At 41.2% G+C, this 27,926-nt stretch overlaps 1 protein-coding gene across 2 annotated transcripts in view; it reads left to right on the top strand.

The window, feature by feature from the left end:
- Positions 1–27,926, top strand: part of PEX7 (peroxisomal biogenesis factor 7) — a 71,956-nt gene that overhangs the window by 26,204 nt on the left and 17,826 nt on the right. The window contains exons 6-8 of one of the 2 annotated variants that reach the window (XM_048489866.1): positions 5,922–6,028; positions 9,511–9,624; positions 14,743–14,798. In XM_048489866.1, coding sequence (XP_048345823.1) covers positions 5,922–6,028; positions 9,511–9,624; positions 14,743–14,798 — 277 coding nt within the window. The remainder of the gene's footprint in view (positions 1–5,921; positions 6,029–9,510; positions 9,625–14,742; positions 14,799–27,926) is intronic. The other variant, XR_007243945.1, reaches the window with a different exon arrangement.

Here is a 27,926-nt window from a genome sequence, read left to right as displayed (position 1 = left end):
GTGGCTTGGGTGAGTTGAATAAACAGGAGCTAAAGCGCTCCTTTTTCCTGCAGATCTTCACTAACGGGTCAAGGCGATTTTCTTAATGGTGATGTGAAGGTTTGGTTGTTAATCAATAGGATTGTTCTGCTGATTAATGTAATTAATATTCTGACTCCTTTGAACATGTTTGTGTTGCTGATCATCAGCACATCCCACAGAAATAGTATACAGTAGATAAATTATGCAATATGTTGGAAAAGTGCTTGTAAAAATATGACTTGGCTTTAAATTAGGTAAACGGAGAAGCACGTGCTCATCTTCCTGTCTTCTATGCCATCTCAGGATAACCACAGAGATTACATTTCTAAAGCTTTCAAGAATTTTCTGGAGCCAAGACTTTTCTTGCCTAAATGGTCACATGACTGAGGCAGGGAGACCGCTCTTTCCTCAGTTCTTTCTTTGCCACCATGGGGAGAGAATCTCCCCCCCCCCCCACAGCTATTAGATCGTGCCAAGGTATTTATTCTATTAGAGGAGGATTCTATTAGAGGAGTGCCAATAATGTGGCATGAAAATGGCCAACTTCGATTGCTTGCTCTGTCTGGGGAAAGGGCTCAGTGCTACCACCTGCCTTGACTAAGGTGGTAAGCCCCAACAATCTCGTTGGTGTGAGCAGTCTACTTCTATGTGCCAGGCTACCTCCCCTTGCAATCTCTTTAACACTAAGACTACCAGTCATCTTGGCATCGGACACATTCACCTCAGGACCAAAAAACTTTGCACTGACACAACCTTGACGTAGAGGCTGATCCTTGACGCTGATCTCAGTTGACTCTGAAATGTGTTTCATTGACATTGAATGTCAGACTCTGCCTTGGACTCTTTTCCTCTCATTGGGAGTAGCTGAATGAGACAGAGAAGTCAGGGAGATTCCTTCTCCTCACCTAAGGAGCATTGGTCATAAAAAGCAGGCAGTGCCTCCTTACCATTGACCTCAGGACGTTTCACTACTCTCCCAGTGGTACTCTGAAGATCTTTGGGGTTTTATCCTTCTGCATACATCCCTCCTTGGCTCCACTGGATTCCTGCTGAAGGTTTTCCCTCTTGACATCAACCACCATCCGTCCCACCTCAGTATTCAGAGAAATGCGCGTGATACCTTCCAGCCAGGATCTAACTCAGCCTACTTCCAATCATCCACTGTCAGATCTGTAGGAAGATACTGATCATGACTCTGAAGAGGCAGCAGAGTGTTTGTGCATGCCAGTGCCTGTTGAAAGTTTCAGATATATCAAGAACAATATATTGTTGAAGGCTTTCATAGCTAGAATCAACTCGCTGTTGTGGGTTTTCTGGGCTGTGTGGCCATGGTCTAGTCGTTTTAGCTCATTTTAACATTTTGCCCACAACTATAGTTGGCATCTTCAGAGGATTGTTGCCAAAATGTGGCCAAAACATTAGGCACGAAAACCACCAGACCATGACCACACAGTCCGGAAAACCCACAATAGCCATGACATTCAGAAAACTCTTTTGGATGGCTAAGGTATTGAATCTGGACTATGCAACATTGAATTATGAATGTTTAGATGGGTCAGGTGCAGGCCAATTGACCTTTCCTGAGGTTTAGAGCATTCTTGACATAGCCACTAATATTTGGCCTAGGCCAGTGGCTCTCAACCTTTTTTTGTTGATTTGTTGATTTGTTTTAAAGAAACAAGCTTTCTCATTGCTAGCCGGTATCTAATGTTCAACTAGACCACCTTGTCATCTGCCACTGCCAAGCTCTAATTATTAGTCTAGATTATGTACTTTGTCTAGTATAAAAATTGAATTTTCATTTTAATGAAATCTAAGTTCTACAAAGGTTGATTTTATGTAAATAAAATGTGAATTAACAGCTTTAGGATGTTATTGCCCGTAGAACCTTTTCCACTTACTGCATTAGATACTTAATCAAATTGTCCTAAGGTTTTTTTGGGGTGGGGTGGGGGGGAGTGCTTCTTCATATATTTATGATCTTTAGAAGGACAAAGAAATTTAAAAAGTGATTAAATATTTAAGGATTTGCTGTTGTCCAAATTATACTGATGAGAAAGAAAGTAGATTACTGAGCAAAGTAAATAATGTCCCTGTCTGACTGGCATTTCAGTTAATTCAACGTTAAATACATTTACCATTTGGAAAGGTGCAAAGCACTTTGCAGAGCTGTTAATATAGCATTTGATCATCTGTAGTACTCTGAGTGCTTGCCCAACTGAAACAGGAGATTGTGTTAGCAATCAAAAGCTGTCCAAGCTGTATAGTCTATTCTGTTTTGTCCTTATGTCAGTACCACTTTCTGAACCAATAACATGGGTGGGAAGATCAGATGGAAGGGGCTGCTCTGGCTTAGGGGCCTGATAAATGTCTGGTTGACAACAAAAGGCCAATCATGTGGAAAATGTGATTAAAGAAATGATATAAATAACAAACTGCATGATGGCTAAAAGGGTTTATGAGTCATTGTGTTGTTTGCCTAGAAGGCCTCTTTGTGTCTACCTGGAGAACAAAATTATCATCACATAAAGAAGGTCTGAATGTACATTCGTAGATTGCAAGACATAAATCGGCGTTGCTAAATGGTCCTTAACCATTCCCTTTGCAGAGCTAAAAGAAGTGATTGGTTGGTCCAGTTCTCTCCGACAGCATCCTTTATGGAGTCAAATAAGGTTTATCACCTCTTAAATTTACTAGCAAGAAACTATTTCTAAATCAGATGCTTACTTGGGAGAAGCGCTGCAGCACATATAAACAGAACCTGAGAGCTGCTTTTGCAGTAGGCAAAGATCTGTGAAGCCTGACGTAACAGCCTGCTATTAGCTTAACTGCTAGGACTTCAGCTTTAATTCTGCTTTCATTTAGATCCTTAATGTGGGTATTACATTTATTTATTAGGGTAAAGACAAACTGATTTGTTTCAGGTTTTTCTAGGAAAAAATACGTCTCTTCATCCTAGTAGAATTTAGTCACCATGGTACTCTTTATTCATCACAATTAAACTTGGCTGTTTCTATGAGGTTTTTCTCTATACATTTTCCTGCTGCTACTAGGGACCTTTCTCTTTTGAATTTGTACCCTGGAATATCAGCAAGAAAAGCAATTGCAAGCTAGTTAGCTCTTGAATAAATTAAATCCTTTCCCCACATTCAGTACTAACATGATACAGTTAAGAGTTTGACAGCAGTGTTAATGACTACAGTGTATTGTGGGAAAGAATTTTAGCGACATGAAGAATCTGGAGCTGCAGATAATCTGAGACATTGGCAGTCTCACAAGAAACCTAAGAACTTTAAATTGTTATAGAATATTTCACAAGGGCCTTGCCTAAACTTTTCTGGAAGTGGTTCTAAATGTGCTGGCTCTGCATCAGTCTTAGGAAGTACGGAATACCCATGCTTTTTAAAATATATAAATCGAAGTGATAGGAAGGCCAGTTTTAACCATTAGTAATTAAAGATGGATCAAAAATAAGACTGTTTTCTGTTTTTAAAAGTAGCTTCCGAAGGCCAAGAATAAGTAGACATTCTAGTAAATTGAATGGCCTTGTTCTAACAGTGCAATCCAGATGGGAGAGGAGAGCATGGATGTGACTGGGATGGTACAGCAAAGGCAGTGCTGCACCACCTCCACAGGGGCTTCATGTGGCACAGAAAAGAGGGTAATTCAAAAACCCTACTGCCACCCAAATTGCCCCATAACTGAAGTAGGATTATGCTGCGCCAAAGTGCAGTGTAAGTCTGAAACTTTAACAGTGGGCTGGACCACTGGTAGAAACTGACTTCAGTCGGCTCCACCCCTGGGAACGTCCCAGTTCTTCCACCCCACACCCCTGCCCTTGCACAGGAGTCTGCTTGGACACCAGCATTCCTTCATGACAGCGCCTACTTCCAGCTTTTTCCACTGCAGAGCTGTGGGGTGCCTGGCTGCCAGTGCCTTTGCCCTCTCCACCGACAGGGGTGCCTCTTGCACAGGAGGAGCGGGCAAACATGTTGGTGGAGCCCAGGACCGTTCCCACAGCTCATTTGGCCCCTCCATCTGGACTGGGCTACCCAACTTGCAATGCCAATAAACGAATGGGTTGGTTTGGGCATACCAACTGTTCCACCAGCCCTTTGTGGCATTGTGTTGGCGCTGTATTCTTGTGTTGCAGGCTGATGTACCAGAATGTCTGCAGGCATTGCCTATTTGAAAAAGCTTTCTATATCACACGAGTATGCTTGGCTTATTACTTCCCAGTGTTTTGTTGATTGGACTGAATTCCTTTTTCAGCCATTGCCTCCTGGCAGCCATTTTGGTGGGATCCCCACTGCCTGTTCTCAAAATTCAACATGGTTGAGAACCACTTAGTTAAATTAATAAAGATAGTTGGATATTTTCTTTGTTATGTTGTATTTGTTCTTTCTTATGTTGTATTTTATATATGTGGGTGGGTGGGTGTGTATGCATTATGCAATGTTTATTGCAATATTGATAACTACTTGTCATGTGAATCTAGTGGAGCATACTTTCTGTTCCTTGAAGGCTTGGAAGATGAGGTGACATTAAAATACTGGGATTTAGAATAAGAGAAAGTATCTCAATCTGCCCTGAATAGTGAAGTCTAGGAGACATTCCACTCCCAAGTAATTGCCCCAGCCACAGAAAAGTGCTGCTTTGTTTGTTGCAACCTTCTAACATTTTACAAGATTATATAACAACATAAATGTAGTTTATCATTTTTATAGGGTTCTCCAACGCATACTACCTTAAAACTTGATGTATGGAAAATTAGCTTCATACCGGTAATTATCCCCCCGGTCCGCTATGGTGAATAACCAGTTTGGATGATTAGGCCCCACTGCAGTAGAACAGCACCTTGGACTTACTGTGAAGATGTCTCCTCTTCAGTGGGGTGAAGTTATCCTCTTTCTTACCACACACAAAAAACTGTTAGAGTAGAAAACTCTAACAGCCAAGCTCTTGCACAACTGGAAGGGCCAACCCCCTAGCGTCCTGGAGAGCCTGCAAAAATTTGCATATCCCTTTCTGTAGGGAAGGGGATGTGATCTAACCAGTTTGGATGACTTTGTCCCACTGAAGAGAAGTCATATTCATGGTAAGTCCAAGGTGTCGTTATACAACATGTATGTGTAAACTTCAACTCCTTTCTTTTTATTATTCGCCAGTGCCATTCACACTTTGTCCAATTTCTTATTGCTTAAAATAAGTTTTTCTTTATATATGTTTCTTGAATATATACCTACACTTTGCTTTTTCAATTGATTAAATATTGTTGTTCACTTGGAGGGGGAATTTAGGCTGTTAATGTTAATTGATACAATCATCATTTTGCCATTTTACTCAAATGCTGCAGCTTAGTCTAACTGATCTTCTTTATCTGATGCTGCTTTGATTTTCTTTATTATTCCTGATTTCAGTGAATTCTCTTTGGAGTTAGATGGAGATTTTCTATCAGGTTATTTCCCAGATTTTTTGTACGTATCCCCAGCTAATAATTATTCTGCAAGTTGTTTTGCTTGCTCTACTGTAGTAATTATTTTTTTTACCCTTGGTAGTGATGTGGAACTTTGCAGTGATGTGGAACTTTGCAGCTAGCAAGGAGAATAGATGTGCACACGCACATTGCCCTTCTGGAAGGGCTTCCTGCTAGTGAAAATAGCCCTTTAGATCCATAATGAAAAAAGACTAAAGGCTAACAAGGAGAAAGGAACTTGAATATTGGCTTGGTTTGCTTTGCTAACACAATTAGAATTATTAGCTGTAATTATACAGTTTTCCTAGCAATTTTTATTTTGCACATGGTATTGAATTATAAACTTACCAAGCTTGAAAATTGAAATACTAAAGATTATACTAGGAAACAGGCCTATAATGAGTAACTCATGTTTCTCTTCCAGGTGACCAGACTTTAAGAATTTGGGATGCTAAGGTACCAAGACTCCCAACAATAATTCCAGCTCACCAGGCTGAGATTTTAAGTTGTGACTGGTGCAAATATGATCAGGTACAGTCGTTCAAAACAATGTATTTCTAGCCTCTAGAGACATTGCATTTTTGTGTGTGAAACTGTTTTGTAACTAGGTAATGTATATGCAGGTAACAATTTTGGAAATGCCCCACCATCATGAAAACATTTTGGTAGATTTTAGCATCATAGATGTTTAACTGTTTCATTCATCAAGAAGCTTTTAAATATTTTCACCTTGGCTTGATCATTACTCTAAAAAATAGCTTGCTTCTGTGATCATAAAATTTACTGTCCTATATTCTTCATTTACTACATTCTTACGTGATCGATATTTTGTCTATTTTACTTTAAGGATATCTTTTATTTATTTATTTATTCAATCTTTGTAAGAACATAAGAACAAGCCATCTGGATCAGATCACAGTCCATCTAGTCCAGCTCTCTGCTACTCGCAGTGGCCCACCAGGTGCCTTTAGGATCTCTCATGCAGGATGTGAAAGTTATGGCCTTCTGCGGCTGTTGTTCCTGAGCTCCTGTTGCTCCTGGTCTGTTAAGGCAATTGCAATCTCAGATCAAGATTGGTAGCCATAGATCGATTTTTCCTCCATAAATCTGTCCAAACCCTTTTTAAAGCTATCCAGGTTAGAGTTATCCAGGTTAGATTTCTTTCTTTCTTTCTTTCTTTCTTTCTTTCTTTCTTTCTTTCTTTCTTTCTTTCTTTCTTTCTTTCTTTCTTTCTTTCTTTCTTTCTTTCTTTCTGATTGATTGATTGATTGATTGATTGATTGATTGATTGATTGATTGATTGATTGATTGATTGATTGATTGATTGATTGATTGATTGATTGATTGATTGATTGATTGATTGATTCGGTAGACTGCTCTAACCCCGAAGGACTCAAAGCGGGTGTACAAGCAGAACAACATTGCACTTCCACTGAACCAGAAGAAGAATGCTTATTTGGAGTTTCAAGTTAGCATAGTTTGCATCTTGTTCTCTTTGGACTTTCTGTTCTGAATAGTGCACAGGCACCCAAACTGCATTTTCATTAGAAGTCTATAATTATATTCAGATCTCTAGAAAATAGGTTAAATTTTACTTGCCACTTAACTGTTTGAAGCATTCCTCACCCATTAGCTGCACTTCTATGCTATCATATAAGGTTCATGTGCCTAACTATTCAGCAATATTAACAATTAGGGCTGATTCTCACTTTACTTTTTGCACTCAAGTGCTTACTCAAGTAAGCATGGGACTTCTTTGTGGAGTTTCTTAAGTTTAAGTTTTATTTTCTATGCTGTTACATCTCTATATAAAGCACTTAGAAGAAATCATTCATGGATTTGGGGTAGAAGAAATCATTTATGGATCTGTCATAATATGTTGATGACACCCAGCTGTATATTTCATCATCCATATCATCTGATGCTGCTGCAGAGATCCTGCACAAGTGCCTCTTTCTCTGGTTAAATGGTTAAGGGTGAACAAGCTGACCTACTTCAAATTAAGATTCTTATTATTACCTATAAAGCCTTTCATAGCCTTGGATCTCCTCTTCCCAGTGGTATAGCGCCAATAGGGCAGGGGGGCACAACACCCCGGGCGGAGCAGCGGTGGAGGCGTGGCTGGACTGTGGAGGGGGTGTTCTGAGGGCGTTCCGCGGGGTGTTCTGCAGCAGTAGATGCAGCGCGTGCTCCAGGCACACTTTCCCCTCGGCCCGCGTCTCTTCCACTGGCGGTTGGTCCCTTCTTTAACTGTTTTGCTTATCTAACCAAAGCCTTCTTAAGCGGTCTCTCTGAAATTTATAAAATTGCCTCCTTGTGGAACAGCTTGTCTCAGGAGGTCAGGAAGTTTTCCACACTTCTATCATTCATCATCATCATCATCATAACCTTTATTAGGCATAGGATAAAACAAGAATCAGACTAACAATAACAACAATAGAAAAGGTTATTAGGTGATCAGTAGGAGTGCGCAGTTGTTGATAAAGCTGTTGCCAAAAACTTTGCTACATCTGCAGTTCTTTTACTGCAGCAGTCATTCAAAAGCAAATGTAGCTTGTCTTGGTCAGAAGTGGCAGGACATGAATTAATATGAGGTTCACTGTAGAGACTCCTGAGTTCAGTGTGGCGAGAACAATGCAGGAATATATGAGCAGTTGTTTCCACTTGGTTGGGCGAACACTGACAAGTTCTTGCTTGTAACGGGACCTGAAGGAATCTGCCACGGAGAACTGCAGAGGGGAGGAGCTTGCATAAAGAAACGTCTCAGTAACTGGGATGAAAGATTTTTGCAGTAAGCCAGAAGGGATCCATCAGGTGGAAGAAGTCCATAGCTCAACGATGAGCAAGGCCTGTTAGTTTCAGACAGCTGTTCTGAAAACAGGCAAACAGCAATATATCAGAGGATATTGTAAAAAAGAGATTACCATGTGAGCAACTGATTAAGGCAAGGTATACTATAAACAATACAGAAAGTGAATTACATGTGATAAACCAATGTAGTAAAAGCAGGTGAAACCTACAATAATCACTGCAGTGAACTACATTCCCATTCCATTATAAAATTTTCCCTCAGTTGTTCTATTCTCGCAACAACCATATTTATGGGGTAAGAGTGGTGTAGTGGTTAAAGAGTTGGACAAGGTCATGGGAAAGTTTGAATCCCCGCTCTGCTGTGGAAACTTGCTGGGTGACTTTGGGCCAGTTACAGACTCCCTGAATGGGAGGCCTCCAAGAAACACCAGGGGTGTGATGTGGAGGCAGGGCAAACCACCTCTGAACATCTCTTCCATTGAAAACCCTGACATCAGCTGTGAAAAAGAGCCCTCAGTCTGCAGATGCAAGGATCACAGATCTTTCCTGCATTCTTCCAACCCTGGGAAGTTTATTCCTTTCCTTTATTATTAATAATCTCCTTCAGCCAGAGTTCTTGAGCCGTACAGAAAAAACACAGTTCAAGCATCAATGACAATTACAGAATGATCAAAGAAAATAATGTCACTGGTAAAATCATGAGATTGTCACATTGATACTTAGCAGGAGAGTGACTCGAAGACAAGAATTTGAACCCAGATCACATAGCTGCAGGTCCCACATGGAGAATAAACATATGGGTCGGGAGGCTACAGTGGGAGAGGGGAAGATGATGAAACCAGATCCTCTTCCATCAGCAGTGTTGCACTGAAAGGCAGAAACAGTGATTTTGTCCCATCCCCACACTGTCTTCCAATCCATGCAATTATTATTTGACCACACAGGTCCTGGATGATCTGTGATCACAAATAAGGAAGGAAGAAACTAACTTTCCTGGGATCAGAAAGAACTGCTAGGAAGAGAGGGCAAAGTAGGAAAGATCTGTGACTGTCATGATCTCCTGCTGCAAGATCGTGGGATCCAGACATGGTCATTAACACCAGTTTATTTTTGGTTCCCTCTCAGTCGATATTTCCAAAATGTTGCATTTCGAACTTAGCTTTGTATTCATTATGAACTAATTCTGTATATTTTATTAACAGAACTTGCTGGTAACAGGTGCTGTAGACTGCAGTTTGAAAGGCTGGGATTTGAGAAATATCCGGCAACCAGTATTCAGTCTCTTTGGCCATACTTATGCTATAAGAAGAGTAAAGGTAAGTTTTTCAAAATGTTCTCATTTGATTACAAATTGCTGTTTAACAGTAAAACTGAGCACCTACGTTACGTAAACAACAGCAATCAAATCAAACAAAATTTGGAAACCATTTTTAGTGAACGTTTCCACGTATTCAAACTTTGGGCTCATGTTTCTTGAACAGCAGTGCTGTCATACTATGTAAAGAAAGCTCTTTTGCAATTGAGAGAACTTCATAAGCGGTTTTGTGATATGGCATTGGAACCCATTGTTCAAAGAGCAAATAAAACAAAAATTCCATAGGGTGTGACTGCTCCTTAACTAAGAGTTTGGCTTCTGGTTCTTGACCTTTGAAGCAGCCTTTTGGAAGACTTCATCCCTATTATCTGTGCCAAAGGGATAGTAATGTATCTACTCTCTATTGTGGGGCAAATTATGGGAGACTTGCACAGTTGCCAATTTGTAAAATTGAATCTAACCATCTGAATAGCAGTAATATTCCAAAATATGACAGTCTAAGGTGAAAATAGCTGTAATTTTAAGAAGGCTTTCCTGGGGGTAAGGTCCATTGAACAGACCTCCTTAGAATTGCCCCCAGTATGTCCTTGGTGTCACTGGTATAGCATAATCTCTCTCTTATATAAAATGGTGCAGGTTTAGAGACATCATGATATAGTCATTGTGGAAAGAGCTTTGCAGCATTTTTTTGAAAAAAAATATAGCAAGTTTCCTTCTGAGTTGAGAATTCATGTTCAGTTTTTAGGTTCAATGAAAATGTAAATTGCCTTAGATAATGTAATTTGCCATAGATAAGGACAAATAATTAATTTTCTAGCTTTTCTATAGATTCTAAATCATGCTGCCTATTTGTTTTTTATCTGAAACAGCAAGATTCCCAGCTTTCATTTTCAAACATAACAAATTACTAAGTCAAGTAATAGCAGATAAAGTTGTTGGCAGTATTCTGTTCAATTATTTAATGAGGAACAGACTCATTGTCACCTTCTGAGCCAATGAGTAAAGTTTCAGCAATGATATATGTTCTTGCTACATCTCTCCCTTAAAAGCTGTGCTGTTGTCTGAAGAGAACAATAGGCAAAATCTGTAATGAGCATATGATCATGCTAAAAGATGATTCTTCAGGTTCTTCTCAAGTTTTTTTATGGTTTAACAAGCTATAGAAATTCAGGGTAGGGACACCTGCGGCTCGAGAGCCGCGATGTGGCAAATCCTTCTGCTCCTTTAATCCGCGTAGTCTCCACGAGCCGAGCAGGTCACGAAAGCTTTTCAATCCTTGCCCCCCCGTGCAGGCAGCAGTGGAGCGCACCGACCGTTCACCCGTCGAAGCTGGCAGACGCCGCGGTGCTTCTCCTCGCCTCAAATTCCCGCTGGAGAGCGAGGCGGGTGCTTTCCCAGCGGCCGGTAAGCCCAAGCCACCGGCTTCATCCTTGCCCGCCCTGCAAGGATGGGGCGCTTTCCCGGCGGCCGGCAAGGCTGAGCTGCCAGCTTCATCCTTGCCCGCCTTGCAGGCAGCAGGGCGGGCGCACCAATTGCCTGCGGCTGGCTGGGCAGCACTGTGGGCTTCCCCTTCCGCCCGCCTTGTTCGAGCGGGGCGGGTGCTTTCCCGGCGGCCGGCAAGGCCGAGCCGCTGGCCCCATCCTTGCCGTGCATCCATGCGCTTCTCAGAATGAGTGGAGTAAAAGGTAAAAAAGCCCAATATATACAGTGTTATCTTTATTTTAAATGTCAAAAATTATTTGCGGCTCCAAGTGTTTTCTTTTCCCATGGAAAACGGGTCCAAATGGCTCTTTGAGTGTTAAAGGTTCCCTACCCCTGTGCTAGAAGCATATGTCAGACAGTTGGTAGGCTATGCAACAGTTCCTATGCTCATGGCAACCCTGCCTTATTATTTATTTATTTATTTTTATTTTTATTTATTATTTCATTTTTTATACCGCCCTCCCCCGGAGGGCTCAGGGCGGTGTACAACATTAACAAACAGATAAAGCAAAAAGTTTAAAAAATTTAAAATGCAGCATACTATTTTCAAATCCAAGTAAGTTTAAATATTTAAAATAGATGGCATCCAGCTATTTAAAACTCCTCTTTAAAAAAAGGTGGGGGACAGAGTGCGGGTCCTCCGAGAATATTTTACCGCTTAGGCTGTTTCAGGAAGCACCCATATCATCAGCTGACTGGTCTCACCAAAGGCCCGGTGGAATAGCGCTTCGAGTCATACAGGCTCCTGCGGAACTTCGTTGAGATCCCGCGAGGGGTCTCGGAACGGTTCTGGAGGGAGAGCATTCCACCAGGCAGGGGCCAGGGTCGTAAAAGCCCTGGCCCTAGTGGAGGCCAGCCGTGACATCATAGAGGGGGCGGGTTACCAGCAAGTTGGCCTCTACTTTGATCGCGAGGACCGATGTGGGACATATGGGGCCAGACAGTCCTCATAGGGTAACGTAGGGCTCCCAGGCCGCTGCCAAGGCCTTAAAGGTTAAAACCAATACGCTTTAAAGAGCGATCCAAAAGGTGCAGGCGATGTAACACGGGCATGATGTGGATCTCTAAAGGCACCGCCAGTAGAGCAAAACGATGCCGCCGCATGTCATGGACCAGTTTTAATTTCAGGATCAGCCGCAAAGGGGAAGGCCCGCATAGAAGCTGAAGGATTGCAATAGTCCAGCCTGGAGGTGACCGTTGCATGGACCACGCTGTGGCAAGAATCAAAAGCGCCTGGGAGAGAAAGGGGCTAGGGGCCAGCCGGGCCTGACGAAGATAACGAAAACGCTTATAACCCGGTCTTCGCCTATGAGGCCACCTGGGTCTCCATTGAAAGAGGACGGAATCCAGGTGGGACCCCTCAGGGTTGCTGAACTTCGGAGGGTCGGGTGCCACTGAGACCCTCCCAATAATCCGGCAACTTCGAAAATCCCCCCACCTCCCCCCCACGGCCTAGCCAAAGGATACTCCTCGTCTTCGTTGGATTCGAAGCTTTAACCTGCTCTTGTTTTTTTTTTCAACCAACCAGCAACCGCCTCCAAACAAATGCTGCAGCTAGAGCTGCAGGGCGGTGGACGGGCTCCCCTCCACTCTGACAGAGAATGAGCTGGGTAAGTCATCGCATACTGATGACATACCAGCCCAAAGTCTCCGTACCAGCTGAGCAAGGGGTGCAGCATATAGATAAAGTTAAAATCGCTAACAGTGGGGACAGCAGCGCTCCCTGAGGTACACCGCAATGAAGCGGGCACCCTCAGGAGGCTTTGTCCCCACACCACACTTGCTGACTCCAGTCCCGGAGAAACGAGGCAATCCATTGAAGGACAGTGCCCCGCGACCCCTGGAAGCGACCAGGCGGATTGGGTCACAAAGATCGTGATCGAGAAGCGCACATCAAACGCTGCGGTAAAGATCTCATATAATACCAGCAGCGCCGATCTCTGCCCCTCGGTCAAGCTGCATATGGAGCGTGTCTGTGCATACAGCGGCGATGAACAGTCTCCGCCCCATGCCCAGCATCACGGAAGCCGGACTGGAAAGGATCAAGCGGCCGATGTGTCCTCCAGAAAACTCTGAGGATGCTCCAACCCCACCGTCTCTATTACCTTCCCCAGAAACGAAAGATTCGAGACAGGAGTGGTAATTGGCCAGATCACTCAGGGATCTGGCCCCATGACAGTGCTTTTAAGAGTGGGCGATGACCACCTCGCCTCCCTTCAACTCCACCAGGAAAGACTCCTTGCTCAAGGGAGCTTATTGCTGATATTCAACAAGGTGGGGTCGTAGCTCCTCTCGGCATGTTTAATAAAGCCAAGAGGTGTTCCACGGATCCAGAGGACAGGTAGTAGGTCCTTAACATGCGTTTTCAGGGGCCTCTGGTCAACAGCGGCTTCCGAACGCAGGGAAAACTGGGCCAGGAACAAGGGCCAGAAGATGGCAAGGGAGCCTCCAGGATTTCGCAAATTGTCTCGGTAAGGGTGACAAGGAAGGATCCATGGCGGAAGCGACCTACGACTTTATCTCATCTTGAAATAGCTCATAAATGCCTCACAGCTAATAGCCAATTGATCATTTTTGAACTCTCCAATAAAGAGGTAAGCCACCCGTAATAGGTATCGAGGAACAGCTTATGCGCTGGGCGCCAGAGCTAGCAGATGCGCGAGAGGGAGGAGAAGAATGCTCTCTTCGCCTCCTTCATCGCCATATATCTCATAGGCGAGCTTCATAAACGCTTGCTTTAAGATGTCTTAAGCGCTAAGCAGCCTCGCCTGGCCACCGGGACTTCCTCGGCCCGCACACTCGCTTCTAGCCGCCTAAGCTCCCCGCTTCAGACAGCGAAGCTCCTCGCTATACCAAGGATTGCCAGCCGAGATCGGACGGTCGTGAGAGGGCCGGGGAGCAACAACCTCCGTGGCATTAAAGAGGCCAAGGTATTCCAGTCCGCCAACTAGTCCATCAAGGGTGCCGGTGGGGTTCAGGGAGATCCCGTAGGAGCATTCAGGAATCCAACAGGATCCATAAGTGCTCGGCTGGCGAAGCAAAAAAAATCCGCTCGTCGCCTAGTCGGGTTAAGTTGCGGCATGTTCCAACTCAGTAACCTTCCAGGGGCATAAAGTGATCCAAGACCATGGCACCTCTATCACAAGAGGATAAAGACCACATTTACACCTGAATCTAACCCAACTCGTAGATCGAAATCCAGAGTGGTGACCGGCCTCAAGGAGTGGGGCCAGAGTTTATCAAAGAGAGGCCCAAAGCTGCCGCCATGGGATGACCAATCTGGTGGTCCGGGCGTTGCTACTGTTAGTGCATGAGGTGGCGTCGACATGGACGTTGAAGTCCCCCAGAACAATAAGTCTGGGGAACCGCAGCGCCCAGTCTGCCACCACCTCCAGCAGCCGTGGCAGGCCGTCCCCTTATCATGTAAGGAATTGAAAATAGCATCAAAAACTTTGTGGCAGAACTGTATTATGAAATGGATACTGTCTTCTTCATGGTAGACCTCATAGTGAGTACATTACACCAGATTTCAGCTATCTTTGATGGTGTTATATTACAAAACTGCACTTATTATGAATGTGTATGCATCTTCTGTATTTCATACTGATAATACTTTTGGTGTTTCTTTTCTCTTCAGTTTTCACCATTTAGCTCCACTGTATTGGCATCCTGTTCCTATGATTTTACTGTAAGGTACAGAATTTTTCCACAAATAATTCTGCTTTGCTCTGCCTACTAATTTTTGCTTTCAGTCTCTGGACAGAAATTCCTGGGGAAATGGGTGCACTATGGTTTTGGCCATGTAAGACTGTTGCAGCAGAAGACATCTCTGTTACTGATTTTTGAAAGGTGTTAAAGGAAAGAAGGGTTCTGCCTCAATTTACCTGGCTTTTATTACAGAAACTGGAATTGTTAAATGAATGGCAGTTTATTTTCCTAACAGCATGATAGAGAATTTTTAGCAATTTGATATTGTTTTGCATTTAACACGTGGTTTTATAACTTGACTTTTTTATATTCTTACATATTTGGATCCATAAGGAACATATGTCATCTGAAGATAATGAAACTGTAAAGGGCATGTGCAAATAGAAATGTGGTTGTAATTACCATGTACTAGTAACTGAAGATTCCATAGAAAAAGTGTCAAATTGGTTCTTTTTGGTTAATGGAGAAAAAACCCTTCTAGTAGGGACTTTTGTGCCTGAACAGGTAGCATACCCATCCTTTGAGGCCCTGCTTCAGATGCCCCTGCCTTCTCAGATTAGGCAGGTAGCAACCAAAAGAGGACATTCTGAACCATGGCACCAAAACTCTGGAACTCTCTGCCTGGAGAGACCTACTTGTTTCCTTCTGTTGACATCTGCTGCTAGAAACTGAAAATTTTCATCTGGCATTTCCTCAGTAATTTCTTTTTCCTGCTGCAAGTTCTAATTGTTGTTTTTACATATGTGTATTTTTTCTGTATATGGTAGCTTGATTTTAAGTGTTGTGATTATGTGTATTATTTGGTTTTAATGGTTTTTAATCTGTGTTTTTATCATTTGTGTTTTTAATCTGTGTTTTTATTATATATGTTTTTAATCTGTTAACTACCTCTGATACCTTTAATTCATATACAGACTATGCCAGTAACTTTGTTGATGGCTGCTAGACTGCTAGATTGGCATAGTTAACACAGAAACTATGATGAAAAGACTCTACTGTACTACACCATGGAAGTACATCCCTCAGTGCCTCCCCTACCCCCCCCCCTCGCTCCCAGATTTCCCAGGGATGCAGTAGGATAGGCATGTAATTATTGAAATTACACCATTTGTATTCATTTCCTTAGATTGTTGACTGGAGCTTCTTCCCATTATTAGCAACATATTCTGAACTGAGATGGAGTAACTAGTGTCATGGAGCCTCCTTATAAATGCTTGCTGTAAGATGGCCAAAAAGAGCAAGAACACTTCTTCCTTGGGTCCAGATCACTCATAATCTCTTTCCCCTGGGGTCATTCCTTCTTTTCCTTTTGGGTTTCTTCCTTTTCTGTCTTCCAGGTATGATACTCTAGCCTTAATTAAGTGTGACCTGGCTGCCTATTGTCCTTCTGCCAGCTGGACCACTTACATTTGTAAGGCACTGAATTGATCTGAACCTATGAAAGTATAAAGAGATCATTCCTTAATGTGAGTTTTAGGGTGGGGGGCCTAAGAGATTGTATGCATTTGTTGTCCTAGCAGGCTGTTGTTCTAAATTGGATAGACAAAGACTTGCTTCTTAGAGTTGCATTTTTGAATGCTGGTTACTAATATGTGGATTTTTCTGTTTAAAGATTGACTCAGTTGGAGTTTTTATTGGCTAACTGCCATGACAGATGCTCTTGATAAAATAGCTTTTCAACTAACCAGTGTCTTACACAATGTGATGCCTTTTTTCAGAAATGGAGCATTCCAGAAATAACTTATTTGCCAGTCTTTTAATATCCCCATACAAGTATTTGTAATAGATACTTTAATCTGTTTTCTGACACTGTGTAGTTGCATGTTCCTTTTTTTCAGTAGTAGGCCCATCAAATCACAGTGTTTCTGTGCATTGTAAAGTTTCCAAACTGATTGTGCTGGAATACGGATTAGCTTTATTAATACTTGAGAAATCATAATTTGGAGGGGGGATTAATGGCAGTGCTTTTAGCATTCTGAATAATCAAGGCACATTTCCAAAAGTGAAAAGCTGCATCTTGATTTAAATAAACAGATTTAAATATCCACCATTATAAAAGAAGAGAGAAGACAATAAACCTAGATTAGAAGGAAAAAATGGATAATAATGAATTTTGCATATTTCTCAGCCAAGAATATTCTGCTGTTCCATGTGTGTTCACACAGATAGGAAAACATCTTTGTTTTGAAGAATATTTTCTTATTTCAAAGATTCTTAATATTCTAGTTCAGGGGTCCCTAAAGTGTAGCCTGCTGGTACACTCCTTTTCTTCCACCCATCGATATGGCTGAGAGGGGCTGATGAGAAACCATGTTGCAACTTCCTCCACATCCAGCACACTCAGCCCTGTCACATCCATTCCATGAACCCTAGCAGAGATTCCTTGGGCAATGAGTGAACTTTGCTGCCACTTCCAGAAGCTCCATCACAACTCCAGGCCAAAGAGAGGGGGAGGAGCCAGGAATAAATGTTGTTTGTACTTCCACAGGTGCCAGGAGGCAGACAGTAAAGTGACAGACAGAGGTTTCCTCAGCCAAGCCCAAGTTCATCATCCTGACATGGTGGCCACCAGGGACCAGAAAAGGAGTTTCACAGCAGGAAAAGGAGGGGCTGTAGGCAGTAGCCATTGCTGAGGAGAAGGAGCTCATGCTCTCTCACAGTACAGTAGCTGATCCTGTCTCAGCCACTTCTACACCAGGCCGCAGACATGTTGATCAGCTGTGTGATAAAGTTTGGGTTTTTGTGAGCTTTTGTGATTATACCCATCATCTTGTATCACAACCCCCAAACTGCCGATAGGCTGTAAAACATTGGGGGCCCCAGTTCTAGTATTTATCTGGTAAGAAGAAGAGGAAAAAGTTATTGGTTCACCAGTACCAAGTCAGTTTTGCTAACACATTTAGGTTGTAATCTTCTACATACTTACCAAGAAATAACTCCTAATAATTCCCCAGGACATTCTTATCCATAAATAGAGGGATACTTGTAACAGAATCAAGCTAGTCTGATTTAACAGATGCATGCACATGTCACATTTGGAACCAAATGACATGGTTGTTGACAGTTTCTACAAAACAACTGTTAACTTTTCCCTTTGAATAGGTGATGATCTCTAGGACATCATCAGTAGGTTTGGTGCAGTGTTGTATCCATATTGTTTGGTTCAGTGTTGTATTCACAGTACACCTTCCATTTTATAAATTCTTCCTCACATGACATTTCTTTCTTGCTCCGAATATACAGTAATAATTTTGCTGGTACAGGGATGTAAACCTGAATTTAAGGATGTTTGAATCTAATTTTTTCCTGCTTTCTCTTTCTCATAGTGACTGTTGTGTTTTATACTTTTATTTAGAAATGGTGTTGTGTTTGCAAAATACCATTTGGGCATCAAGTATACTGTGTCATAATGTATGCAATTTAGCACAGCTTGAATGTTATGCAATGGAATTAAAATGCCAGATTGCAACTTCTTGCAGAATTTGGCAGATGACAAAATCTAGAAGACAGCATAGTATTTCTACAAGAATGCTTCTGTAATACTATAATTACTATGCAAGGAATACTGAAGAAATTTGGCTACTTTAGAAGATAATCTGGAAGGTCATTTAATACACAGTAATCAAATGATATAAACCATCTGCTTAGCTGAAACTTGTTTTTGAACAAGAACACCGTGAAAAGACATTATTACAGACACTTACAGTCAGGATCATTTTGCCAAAATGTTTCATTGTAAGAAATGATATAACAGATTTTTAGGACTCTTGCAGCCCACTCCAGAGTGTGGGGGGAAGCTCCGCAATGGGTGGGGATGGCGCTGCGCTGCCTGAAAAGGGACTTCAGCAGTGCAAGACAGACCAAAACATCCAAATAACCTTAGCTGCCCAGAAAAATCCCACTGGCTGGGGAGGGAGACGTTTCCAGGCTGAAACCCCGATGGAAACCCTGATGGAAACTCCGCAACCCAATTCCCCCCTACCACTGGTTGGCCTGTTAGCCTTTGTTCATAATATAGGTCAAAAGGTTAAATTAAGAGTGTTATTTCAAAAGCAGTTATTGTTAAACTGTTCACTGGGAGATCATTTGTATTCCTGGAGGATTTTCCTTTTGTCATCTGACTTCTTTCATGCGTCAGTGATTTAAGAACATTTACAACTTCTTTTATAGATGAAGGTGTGCTAAGGAAGATGAAAATATGCACCCTCTTGAGCATTGCTTTTATGTTCTATTTGTGTTTATCACATTTGAATGTTTACCCTGCTCAAAGACCAAAAAATAACTTACAATAAAACAAAATAAAATATCCTTAGTAAAAGGTTTAGAATTCAGCATTAACAACAGCAGCATGTAACCAAAACCAACCAATTTCATAGCCATTAAAGGCTTTGTGTAAAAATATAAATTACAACAATCACTTAAAAGCAACAAGTAAGTTGTCAGCAAAGTGCTAGCACTGAAAAAGCTCTTTGCCAATAAAATTGCTGACAGTGATAACATTAATAATCAGCTCTGAAACTGATCTTAGTTCTTTGGAGCCCTTATGTTGGACCATGAAAAAGATAAATCTCAACAACCTGCTTCAGGCATCATTGGAAGTCTCTCTGGGACTCCATTGAACATTGACCTGAGTGTACAGAGATTATGATGGAACCTCCATAAATGCAATGGGATGAGCGCAAGTGAAATGGGCTTCAGTCGAACCTCCTTTCCCATCTCTTCAGATCCTCAAAACAACTGTCCTGCCCTCCCACTCAGGGAGCATTCCTGGACAAGAGAGGCTATCCTTTCCAGGTCCTCTTCTTTCATATATCCTGCAATCTTTCCAGTCAGCACCTCGCTGGGATGCTCTGTCCTGTCCATTATCCCATGTATTCCCTATGGTCCCTATGGATAGGAGGAAGGGAAACTGTTCAACATCTGTTATCTTCCACCCAACTGAAGAATTAAACCTCCTCACTTTTAAAGCCTGACAGGATTTGGGGGGGGGGGGTCTTCTGGGTGATAGTAGATATATCAAGAAAAGCAAAAGAGACAGTGAAAAGCTCAGCTCACTAGTAGAAACATCACTGTAGGAACAGATTTGTGGTGTTGCGATCATATCAACCAGTAGGAAATATTTTCATAATCTTCCCAGAATTGTAGACTTTAGCCATCTTCATTTCTTGTAGGTGATAACTGACATGGAAATCTGAAATATGAGGAAATGTCTAGGGCTTTTTGCCTGCATAGAACACCTTCTAGAGTGTTAGATAAGGCAGTCATTGTTTGTTCTTTCCATCAATCAGAACCACATATTTGCATCTGCTCTTCTTGTTGAACAGAAAACAGCACAGGCTACATTATTTTTGAACCAGTTTGAATTTGGGTTGGACAAGGACCGTGTAGCACTGCTTAGCCACAGTTTTTGTTAACCACAGAAAAAAATAGCACCTTTTCAGAGACCAGACTTGCATCTCCTGGATGGAAGCTGCTGGAACAGCTCTTTGATATGAATAGGAATACTAAACTGAAGCCTATTGTTCAGTATGAAAAATGCTTTGATAGAGTGTTATTTTAATCTTGTATAACTGGTCCCTAATTATTTGGAGGGTAGTTGTGTTCATCTATAGAAGGAAAGCTAGTTTTGAGTCCAGTAGCACTTCGAGACCCTCAAGATGTTCGGAATACAATCAAGAGTCAAAGCTTCCTTTGTCTGATCTGACAAAGGAAACTTTGACTCTTGAAAGATTTAATCACAAAAACCTTGTGGGTCTCTAAGGTGCTACTGGGTTTGAATCTAGCTGGTCCCTGAGTGGTAATGCTGGAGTACAAAACTAGCACTTAAAATAAATAGCTCTTATTCAGTAGGAGGCCTAACATAGCTGTGTAGCTATTATGATCAGTGTAGGTACTTCACATATTAGTATTCACCTAATTTTTGCTTTTTGTTTAGAAAATTCAGCATATTCCGTTCTTATCAAACCAACCACATTATTGCTGTAGAATTGTCTCTAGAAAAATTCCCCATCCATAATATGTTTAATGAAGCTGCCCTCTTAACTTCTTAAATGGTTTCCTTCTTTGTTTCCTCTCTAATTGCTTTCCTTTTGCTTGGTCCATTTAACTGGAGGAGGGAGGCTGAGCAGTAATATCTCACTTTCTGTCATGTGTGCCATGTGTCTTGGCTGCACAGCAAGTCCAAGAGCTCTGCTGAGTCCAGTCTGCTGAGTTAAGCAGTCTGTCAGATATTAATTACTTAATTTTATTTATATTTAAAATATGTTTCTCATAGAATCTTTCATGGAACATAAATGATGCTTTTTATGGAGTCTTGTTTGGAGTACAGTGCCAGTTAATCTCCAGAGCCTGGACATTCAGCTTAGCTTACTGCAGAACTGCAGAGAATGTGTGACTTATTGGTCAAGTGGTGTTAACTGAACCAGAAGATAAATCATGTCACTATCTGTGCTGTGAAATGCAGCCTCTGGAGGAGTTCCATATTTTGATAGAAAGTAGAATTTCAGTCTGGGCATGCCTTAATGTATTTTACTTCCCAGGTTGCTCTTGTGTATTTGCTGTTGACATTTTATCTGGAGCTATCATTAAAAGAGGAAGAGAGTTGTTGTTCACTCATATGCCCCTTACATAGGAACGAAAAGCATAGACCTTTGTATTAAATGCTACATTTTGCCATAGGCACTTCTTTGTGACAAGACATTTTTCTGAAGTCATACCAGAGGGTAACTGGTCAAGCTTGAAGGGATGAGCCTCTGCTGCATCTTGCAGACTGGGGGCTGGGGGCTGGCTGCCAATTGCTAATTGGGGGAAGTTGTAACATCTGTTTCACCACTCTCCCCACATTTGTCTCTGCTTAGCAGGTGTAGCTGCAGAAAACAGTGTTAGAAAAAACAATCTCTCAAGTTCTGATGAAAAATAGTCGTAGCCACAAAGCATTCTATATGACGTGCGTGTCTGCATTCAGACTTTTGAAATGGATATGATTGTTCATTTCCATAGGTTACTAATAAATACACTTGCAAGAATCCAAATCTAGACCCAGATCACTTTTGAATGGGAAACTGCAGCACAGCCACAGAGTTTTCCTGCTCAGTGGAGCTTTTGTTTTGATGAAGTACAAAGTCTGCATAATTTTTTTGGAAGTGCCCCATGAGTTTTGCCCCCCCCCCCCCATGGAATCCACCCCCAAATAGCATCACTTAAATCAGTTAAAACAACATTGAAAGTGATGCTGTTTTGGGTTGGATTCTCCCCCACCCTGAAACAGCATCACTTTCAATGTTTAAACTGGGGACCTCACATTCTCCCTTTAAGTCCATGCCAAAGGGGGTGGATTTAAAAGGAGCATCTGGGGAAATTTGGTGGGTGCCTGCTGTCAGGCATGCAAATGTTAAGCTAGCAGCACCAAAATTTCAGGGTATCTTTAGGAGACTCTCCTGATGATACCACCCAGCTTTTGTGAAGTTTGGTTCAGGGGGTCCAAAGTTATGGACCCTCAAAAGTGTAGCCCCCATCTCCTATTAGCTCCCATTGGAAACAATAGGGGATGGGGCATCCCTTTTGGGAGTCCATAACTTTGGACTCCCTGAACCAAACCTCACCAAACCTGGGTGGTATCATCAGGAGAGTCTCCCAAAAAATCTCTGAAATTTTGGTGCTGCTAGCCTAAAAACTGCACCCCCTGTAGGCCAAAAACTGAAAAACACTAAAAATACCAAAAAAGCAAACGGACCTGCAATTTTTGCGCTCCCACAAGGGGCACCTGGTGCAACGTGCACCCCCCAATCCCCTGGTAGCTTTGCCTCTGTCCACAGCCAAGATTCCTCTCACACAGATCTGTCACATATCTCTTTCTCTGTGTTCAGCACAGACTCTTCACAGTTACTCTCCTTCATACACAGAACCCTCTCTCACTGTCTCCACCCCCCTATTATAATCTATCTTCCCTTTTATTTTATTTTTCCTCCAGGCACTCCTCACAAGACTCAGTCACAGCTCACCTGCCTTTTTATGGCCACTCTTTGTCTCTCTCTCTCTCTCCTATTCAGCACTCAGTTTAAAGACATACAAACATACAAATTTCAATCCAACTTTAAAATCGTTACACGATTAACACATTAACACATAAGCAAAATAATCCAGAAATCTGCTCTCAAATCCTTTAGGCCACCAGAATTTATAATGATACAAACAACTTGAAACTATACTGTTGTCCATTAATTAGAGATACTAGTTGATTATAGTTAAGTAGTGTTCACAGAAATTCTCTGATGAGTTATGATTAATTTATGGATGGAGCATTGTCAGGCAGGCAAGCATCCATAAATACATTCTTATTGCTGGTCCAATACTAGCCTAACAGCTTTTTGCAATTTATCTATTAACAGTTTGTACTCCTGGTGTGCGCTGCTTGTGCCCAGTTCTTTTTTAAAATAAATAAATGAAGCCAAAACCACTAAATTTGCTTCTACCTTAAAGCTGTAATTTTGTTGTATTAGAGCCTGAATTCGAATTGGATAACTTATGGATTTTTATCTTCTATATTAACTTCAGGATGTGGAAGCCTACGTTTTAATAACTGGTCTTTTAGTTTTGTTTTGTTTTTCAAAATACATACTGCTTCCCAGAATATGTTAAGTACTGTACATGGTTGTTCACGTAACAAAATAGCTAAAGTCTAGTGAAAGTTATTATTATCATGGTTTACATGTTTGCATCCTGCTTTTCTCCCTGAAGGGACCCAAAGTGACCAAAAACACACGAAGTATGAATAAGCTAATATAATAATCTTGGGTTGCTCCTGGATACAGTGGTTGGTACATTTGAATGCACAGGCTGCTAGCTACAAACTGAGAACCAAAAGGCCAAGAGCCTTTCCACTTCATCAAAGGCTGACACCTCTGACCACACCCATCCTTTAAACTTGCAGACAGGAAGGAGTCAAAAACATAGCTAAAATGGTGTGCAGTTGGCAAGATATTTGGCATGTACTGTTTTCTTAAGAACTCAGACTGAGCTGGTGCAAATATGACAAAGCCTTTTATTAAGTGATCTGTTGGAGGCCTCAGGGTCACATGCTTTCTTCATGTAGTCCTTCCCAACTTTCTCCTTAACTATGAGTGAGGAAACCATCAACACCAAAATTTAAGAATAAGTTCCCTGCCTAAGTACATTGTACTGGGCACTTATCCTATGAGTTGATGATATGTGAACCAATTATTGTTTTGCGCTAGTATTTCAATTCATTTCATAAATATTTAATAGGCATCAATAAATACAATATATGAAATCCAAGAGCAATATAAAACTTCTGAAATCCAAAAAGGATCAGCAATCCAAAACCGTTCCCAGGAATTCAGCAACCAGATCCAAGATCTCAGTTGAACTGTTATTTAACAAAAAAAAAAGCCCACATATTAGGCATAGAATTCCTTAATAAAGGGGGAATGATACATTGGAAATTAGGTCTAAAATCAAGATATTTAGGACAATCAAATAAAATATGGACAATCAAATCAAATAAGAAAGGACAATCAAATAAAACATCATTTTGGGGGTATTGATACAGCAAGAACACACCCTATCTCTTATCGGAATCCTCGAAAAGTGCCCTTGAAAAAGGACTGATGGGAAGGAATTGCACCTGGCCCTAGTAAAAGCCCATCTTAGTTTTGGGTCAAGTAGTACCTTTAGGTAAGAGGCTATTTGGACTTTAGTAGGGGTAATACCTAAATGGGCAGGTGAACATGCAGCCCCAGCTCTTTGGACTGGAAGTTGCCATTCCTGATTGAAAAGACGGGCTTTTATTGTTTGCATTATTTCGTTGGGAGCTAACATTAAAAAAGAGTCCCATGACAGATCCAAAGAGGTCAATTTCCTCTCAATGTGATTCCACCAGTCGGAACGTTGAATCTCGAGGAGAGCCAAGTGGAGATAACTATGTGAATCGGTGGAAAAAAAGAGTCTGATCACAAATTTGAAAGTTAGGAGCCAAGCTCTTGTGACTAGAAGATGCTGGCCTGCTTCTAGGCATAAAGTTGCATATGTTATGCAGCATGGGACTGTGAAAATTTGATACAAAAATCTCGACTAGTTTCTCATGGAATTTGGCTACCTCCATTTTTGTGGTCTCTTGCATCTATTATAGCTAAGTGATCTATATGAAAGGATGGTTCCTATAATAAGGTATAAGTTGCCGCAAGCAGATTAATAGAGCATATACATTTATTAACTAAATTCATTAAATAAATCTATGTCATGCTTTTGATCTGTGGATTCCCAAAACATAATTAAAATAATCAGTTTATCAAATTAATTAGCTTAAAAATAGGCTGTCATTGCTGTAATCCCAACAGCTTGTCTCATTTCTTCCAAGTCATCAAATCAGGTCTTTGTTGTTCAGGTACTACCTGGCTAACTGGTAGTTGGTTTTCACTGCTTTGCCATGCATCTCGAATACCCTGTCTCAGAAGGGGTTCTCTCAACAACCAGCACTCTGCAATACAATAACAAGGTATTTTCAAGTTCCAGGAGGATGGATAAAACTTGGCCCAACTGATGAGTTGTAGCACAGGCCAGCCCCAATGAGCTGTCAGGCAGATCTAGTTCTTGTCACTTTCTCCACACATGGCAGCTTCAGCATGCTTTAAAAAAGGACTAATTCCTAACTCATTTGTAGGAGAGATCACTTCTTTCTAGCTGTTCTATTCCTCTATCTGCATATGAATGGGTGTTCATAAACATCTTGACACAACACTTATTTGCACATTATGAGAATCCCAGGCAATTTTCTCATTATTCTAGTTTTTTTCAGATTGTGACTTGCAGCTGAAATCTCTTATACTTGGAAAATGTAGGTTGGGAATTCCTAATGCAAATAGCTCAGTAATTCACTCTAAAGATGTGCATATAGAATATCTAACAATATCTTCTTTCTTTCTTTCTTTCTTTCTTTCTTTCTTTCTTTCTTTCTTTCTTTCTTTCTTTCTTTCTTTCTTTCTTTCTTTCTTTCTTTCTTGTTCTTGGGCTATATTCATCTGTGAAAATTAAATCTCAGTTACAAATAATGGATACTAGTACCGTTTATAAAGAAGTATAATCCAGAACAAATTTTATACTTTAGAAGGACAAAGTCCCTCCTAATTTTTAATAATTTAAGTTTGACAGATTAAGAATGAGCAGTACCTGAAATAACCTTTGTTCTGGAAAGTTCATGAAGCTTATTTATATAAGTTAGGAAATGCAGTTGAGCACATTCAAACAAATTCTTATAATTTTACCTGCAGGAAATGTGGGAATACAAATATTAGTGTGGTATCAAGTATATTACAAACACAGAGAACAGGACTATATTCCTGCTTTCTGTAAGAGCTTCCGAAAGTCAAAATGCCTATGCCAGATGTCTCAAGATTATATTTTATTTCTGGTTCTACCTCCATAGAACTTAATGCAGCATACATTTGTCCATCATACTGACCAAAGTCAGTGGGTTTTGAGGACTGTGAGTTATGGTCATCAGTACAGGCTTGGAGGAGGCAGAGATTTCATTCGTATTAATAGGGCAGTGATTCCGCACTCTTTACATCACTATGCAAAGTTGACTCACTGAACTTCAGATCAGAATCTCAACGTCATTTTCTAGGGATAGTGATTGAAAGTAGGGTAGTAGAAACTGGGGTGGTAGGGCATCTTCAATTATATCTAGATAACACAGACTATATTGACCTTTTCAGGCAGGATTTTAACTTGGCTTTTAAACTGAGACAGCACTGGTGGTTCTAGGCAAAGATAGGTCTCTGGATGCCAGCGGGGTTAGATCTACTTGTTGGTAGTTAGCCTGACAGTATAGATCAATTTTTTTCCAGTTTATTTGAATATCTGCTTGAGGTCAGTGGACTGATGTTAAGTTAAGTTTTGTCTAATCATATTCAGAATGGACTCATTGAGAAATTGTATATAAATTGTCCAATGTTCTGTTTTAAATCTACATGGAATGGATGAGAGAGGTCACATGGGGCCTTGGAGTCCACTTAGAATGACATCCAGTTTCTTATTGTGGCCTGCTTAATGTCTTTGGAAAGCCCACAAGCAAAGAATGAAGGCAACATCTTTTCCTTGCTGATACTTTCAGAGGCAGTATGCCTTTCAGTGGAGATACTTCATTTTTCCACAATGGCTAATAGAGACTGATAGATATATCCTTCTATTTATTCTCCTTTGTAATCTGTTTCTCTGCTAGTACCTAGCATTTTGTCTTATGGCACTGAATTTTGTAAAATAGTTTTACATTATATGAAGAAGTACTTTCTTTCATCTGTCCTGAGCCTACTTTCCATCAATTTCATTGGACGACCTGAGTTCTAATATTATGGAGTTCTCAGTCCATATGAAGCTAGGATTATTTTGCCTTAGTGTGCATCACTTTCTGTCTACGTTTGCTACTTCGTTGTTCACTCACTAAGTTTGGAAATATCCTTTTAGAAGCCCTTTGAAGGCCTCTGTGGTCTTCACCATCCTGCTTAATTTACTGCCAGACTTGGGGCCACTTCACTGGTCATCCCTGGTTCTAGATCATTTACAAACAAATTAATCTGAATGAGTCTCATTACCAGTTCCTGAGGACCAATTATAGAGTTTGGTTATTATATAATTGGTTATTATAGAGTTTTAAATCTTATTTCTAAAAAGGGGCCTATTTAAATATTGATTTCTGAAATTCTTTGGAATTGATATTTGATTGTAAGTCTCTTTTGCAGCTTAAAATAAGGGTTTTTTTTTGCATAACAAAGTATGTTTCTTTTTCAGCAGTACATGCAGAGCAGAGGTGGGATCCAGCAGGTTCTCACCAGTTCCCGAGAGTGGGTTACTAATTATTTGTGTGTGCCGAGAGGGGGTTACTAATTGGGTCCGCTTTTCCACCTCCATGCCCTTGCCTCCCCGAGAGGCATCCTGCCTTTGAACATGAAGGTTCCATATAGCAATTGCGACTAATAATGTAACTCCCTGAACTGGGTTAATCCCTTTCAGGTACTGCAATTCATGGATTCTCAGCCTTTCGTACCTTTTATCTCACCAGTCTCTATCAAAGAACCTGTGTGTTTTACCATTGCTGTG

Source organism: Sphaerodactylus townsendi, linkage group LG01, assembly GCF_021028975.2.
Source record: "Sphaerodactylus townsendi isolate TG3544 linkage group LG01, MPM_Stown_v2.3, whole genome shotgun sequence".
Lineage (NCBI taxonomy): Eukaryota > Metazoa > Chordata > Lepidosauria > Squamata > Sphaerodactylidae > Sphaerodactylus > Sphaerodactylus townsendi.
Note: the sequence above shows the minus strand (reverse complement) of the source record. Positions and strands in the feature narration are given on the sequence as shown.